This window comes from Dreissena polymorpha, chromosome 7, assembly GCF_020536995.1.
Source record: "Dreissena polymorpha isolate Duluth1 chromosome 7, UMN_Dpol_1.0, whole genome shotgun sequence".
In the NCBI taxonomy this organism is placed as follows: domain Eukaryota; kingdom Metazoa; phylum Mollusca; class Bivalvia; order Myida; family Dreissenidae; genus Dreissena; species Dreissena polymorpha.
Window position 1 is genome coordinate 99,124,995 of NC_068361.1, and position 4,886 is coordinate 99,129,880.

Sequence of the window (4,886 nt, forward strand, 5' to 3'; positions counted from 1 at the left end):
TTAAGTTGATGGAAAAAAGGCAACGAACCGTTGCTCCAATCGTTGCTTTAGCAAATACCTGCACAGTTGCAGATAAAGTAGTGGGTGAATTTGATATATTCACGTGTGTCATGTATTAGAATGCTAGAATCGACTCGGTAGATTAATTGCATTTTCTTAAAATAAAGAAGGTCTCTGATGATAGCACAAATGCGTCAAAGAATGTAGACTTGCCAGTGCTGCGTCCCTGTAAGCAATGTCTCCTGCAACACATCCGTAGAGTGATTAGTCAAGTTGGCATATGGAAAAGGTCACACATACCCGATCCAGATATACCACTTGCACCGGAAGGACATGGATGTACCAAAAACACTGATACAGGCCTGATTGAACCTCTTTGGATTGATGGAGATATACTCCCGCCTCATATTGTTGATGGAGGACATGACAAATGCACTTGAAGAAGAAAATGGCAGTGCTGAAAGTGATACTGAAACGGAAAGAGTTGGCGATGAAGACAGTTAAACAGTATATTTAAATTAAAAGAACAAGTAAAAGCAGCACTGAGCAACTAAATAATTAATAGGAAGTGATTATGTTATTTTCATTGTCTTTTATGTTTACCACACCCACTTTTCGGGGCGTGTTAAATCTATTTGGCTTCAAGAAATGTCCTTTATATCGCTCTTTTTGAATGTCTGCAAGCAGTGGCTTATGCTGACATTCACATATTTACTGAAAACAATCTGTACTTAAAATATTTAAGTCTTTATAGTGATATTTGTCTATTTTTTCCCGATTTTGTTAGTTTCTCATTAACATTCATGAATGTGCACATGAGATAAATATATAATTTGGTCTTTACAATAAAGCACAATGTGTAGCCTTTGTTAGAACACTATTTTGTTTGTGTAACGATAAGATATAATATAATAATGATGTGATATAGTCGCCCTGGTCCGTTTTCCAATTTTGAGTGGCGGTTGCCATGGAAACTGGTTAATATGAACACTTTCAATTGAGTTTATCTTTGAGGACAAGTGAACATATTAACTTACTTGAGTCACTGAACGAATCGGTATAGGTGAAAATTAATCCAAAGGGGGGGGGTGCATGGAGACCCCTATTAGGATATGGCCTACATATTTTATTGTTTATAATTACTTTTTGTCACGAAATTATTAAGATATTTTGTTTTTTCTTTGTTCATGAACAGTTGGTCATGTGTTTAATCACATCCTGATGTCATTACGTCTTCCAGTACAAAATCAATCAAACAGAATGATTGTTTAGATAATTGGCATATTTGAGGTTATTAGCATCTTTAAAAAGTGTAAATCGGCGTCACGACGAGATTGCAGTGCAGGTAAATAAAAAATCGATGGAAGTAATAATGATGTAATATTTAACTACACAAAGTTAATCCCTCAATTAATTCTTATGACAACAACCGCGAGTCGTTTATCTGCAGTCAACTGGCCCATGCTTCCCACCCATGAAAACCTTTCTATAAAACGTTCACAAAATAGGAAAGATTTCATAGTCCACATCGTCGGATACCCACGACTAATTCATTCCGTTACTCTCCAGCATTAGCCGTGGGACAATATAAGCAATACACGCCGTTTTGACCTTAACTGTGACCATTCAGTAGACCAACGAAATCGCACTTTACAAAAGAATTTTGCTTTGGAGGTATCAATGCTTCGCCTGGATAATTGCGATTTGATACACCAAGCTTTTCCATCCACCTGTCCGAGTGCTTAAACAGACATCTGAAAGTCGTTTAAATTCTCAATTTTAAAGTATACGCATGCACGACGAAATTCCAGTTCTACGGACGACGCAATTTTGACAACAAACCCGGAGTCTCTATAGTACGAGTTGTATTATTGGTAAAAAATATGCTCATGAAACCGTGAGAGATCCAATGGAAATACTGGATTTGACACACCCTAAAACGGTGAAAAGAGCTCGTAATGACCCACGGTCGAAAAATGGAGAGTAACGGAATGGGTCGAACGTGGGCATCCGACGATGCATAGTCCTATACTCCAAAAAGTTGGTGTCAAGCTATTTATACGCCCGCGTTATACATGTTGTACGCGCAGATGGTGTGACATTGTACGTGTTTGAACATATTCGCGCGATTTTAATTGACCAAATTGAAACAACGATAGCTATCATAACTTTAAATTGTGTAAAGTGTACAAAATAGAAGCTATATTTGAGCAGTGTTTTAAGTAAGAGGCACTTGGTTTGGTAGGTTCTGTGTTTTGTTTTCTTTATGAAGTGTAGAAAAAAAGAAGGATTAATACTTTAGTTTTTTGCTGTTTAGGAATTGACTATTTGTCATAAATATAGATTTTAATTGTCTTGAATAATATGTGTAGGGCAATTAAGCAAACTTATTAAATAACTATTTCAGTTTGTTGATCATAAGAATATATCGAAAAGATATCTGCTTAGATAAGTTGGTATATTAAGTGAATAGTACTACATAATATTACAGGAAATTGTCACCAATACAAAAAGTTGGTTCAAAAATGTATTATGTTACAATTTACTGATAGGAATTCTTCATATGTCGTTTAATATTTCATATGGTGTACTTGTAGTTGATAGTAAAATCGTGTGCACTTAAATATGTCTATATCTGTATATTACATGAAATCGACTTTACCAGAATTAAAGTGGTAGGGGACCAAAGTATAACATTCAATATAGAAATACATTACACTTTTTTCTGATTATTCACGCATTTAATTTCAGTATGTGACACTTTGCGTGTGAAAATGTCTGAAATTTCAATTAACGTCCTGATTCTTCAAATTACATTTAAACACATTGTCTTATTGATACCTTTAGAGGCAGGATTGGTCAAAGTATGTTAAATCTTGAATTCTAGAAAGAATAAATTATTACGAGTACACGTTTAGGTATATGTCTTGTGAAACTGTGCAAATGGCACATTCTAACCACTCCGTTTGTTGAATTGTTATTGAAGTACACATTATCATATTGTCCCTAAATTAAAACTTTGAACTTAACTTCTATGAATACTTGTTTACCACATTGCCTTCCGTATCGGCGTATGATATTACATTTATCATTGTTCAAGGTGCATACCAATGTGTAACTTAATTCCATGTCATTGTCAATGTCTGATTGAGGCAAAAGATAAATCAAGACTGGCTAGTTTGTTTTTTACTAGGGTTCAAAATAAGACTTTTATGCTCAAAACATGCAAATTAACTTTAAAAAAATGTGAATTTTGTTCAAAACTCGCATACTTACGCAATTGGATATTAGCAAATTGTCTTTTGACGAGTTTTATTCGTCCGTTTAAATGCTCATTCGCTATATCATGATATATTATTTCACCATGTTGAACATAACTTAATTAGTCTGTGGATCCCATTTATTGTCATCAATATTTTATCTGACAATATTTTCCCCACAAAATCCAGTGTGTAATAAATAATTCATCTGCTAATTGATGTATGACTTTACCGTTTTCGCTATAGCCTTTAAGCTCAACTCAGCAAACAATGCTGATTGCGAGCTTCAAGTATATCGTGCTGTTCGTCGTTCGTCGTCTGTTAGTTCGTGCGGAACGTGCTTTACCTTTTCTGCTTACGATTTCTCCTCCTAGCCTGATTTTAATGAAACTTCAATAAACGAACGAGACCAATAGGTGTAATATTTGGCGTATAACATGATATTTTAACCATGAAGTAGCAAAGACTGCAGTAAGGCAATTCAAATGTAACAAAATAATTGTTTTTTCAATGTTAGTTGTGCAATACGTATTGCAACGCATTTACATGTGTCAGTTGTATTTATAGCGTTGTAGGGTCGCGATCATGACAACGTTAAATAGCCTTTTACATGCAGATTTCAAAATCACCCTGCCCAAGAAGATCTGTATTTCTTGAAATAATCAATGTATCTCCCTTATAAATGTTAAAATTAAATATGATGTGAGACATACATCGTGCAAATACATAAGTAAACGAATCCAGCCAAGGATACTGTGTTTTATAATTCTGTAATTCAGCCTCGGTTTGGGATAAAAGGAAAGGATTTCGGTATCAAAAATGCATGCTCTCTTTGATTCTGCATTGGTATTTTGAATTTAACTAAATAAATTGCAAACACAATCAAACCAACATTGAGTGCGTCGTGGCTGTTCCGTGATCTGGTTATCAGCGTTTAAACGGGTTCTGGCGAGTACCACTGTCTGAATATATGATATCTCTTGGATATCTGTCAGGAATTTTACAGATCCATTAATATCTTCCATGCGATGTGGTTTTGAGCTTTTGTCGTTTTTGCGCTTGTGTTAATCTTTTGATGCTCGCATATCCAACCTAACAGGATTTAGGTTAAAGGGACTGTCAACCACGAATGACCAAAAAAGAAAAGTTCTAAAATACCGTTGTTTTTACAATTGTTAGTTTATATTGATTAAAATATCACGACTAGTGTATTACATTACTTGAAAAAAAGTTAATATTTTCAGTATATTTGGTAAAAAAAATTCGCAATGTGAAATCGAAAGTACATCGCGAAAATTGGTGACATAACGATAAACACACTATAAATAACGCAAGTAGATAGATCATTATATATATAAAATATTTACAATTCACTACGCATGCACAAATTGCATTCCTGGGTTTACCACGTGACGATGATGATCAATCTACTGGCGTTATTGATAGTTAACTGGTAGTTACCTGGTAGACATACCCAGTAAAATTTATTTCCAAATATACTCAAAATATGAAAACTTAACAACTTTTTTCAAGCAATGTAATATACCAGTCGTGATATTTTAATCAATATAAACTAATAAATGTAAAAAACACGGTATTTTACAACTTTTCTTTTCTTCGTCGTCG

General features: G+C 34.3%; 1 protein-coding gene across 1 annotated transcript in view; it reads left to right on the forward strand.

Moving 5' to 3' along the window:
* The first annotated feature begins 384 nt into the window (after positions 1 to 384).
* The window catches only part of LOC127839952 (uncharacterized), a 12,985-nt gene continuing 8,483 nt past the window's right edge, over positions 385 to 4,886 (forward strand). The window contains exon 1 of the mRNA XM_052368344.1: positions 385 to 463. Coding sequence (XP_052224304.1) covers positions 385 to 463 — 79 coding nt within the window. The remainder of the gene's footprint in view (positions 464 to 4,886) is intronic.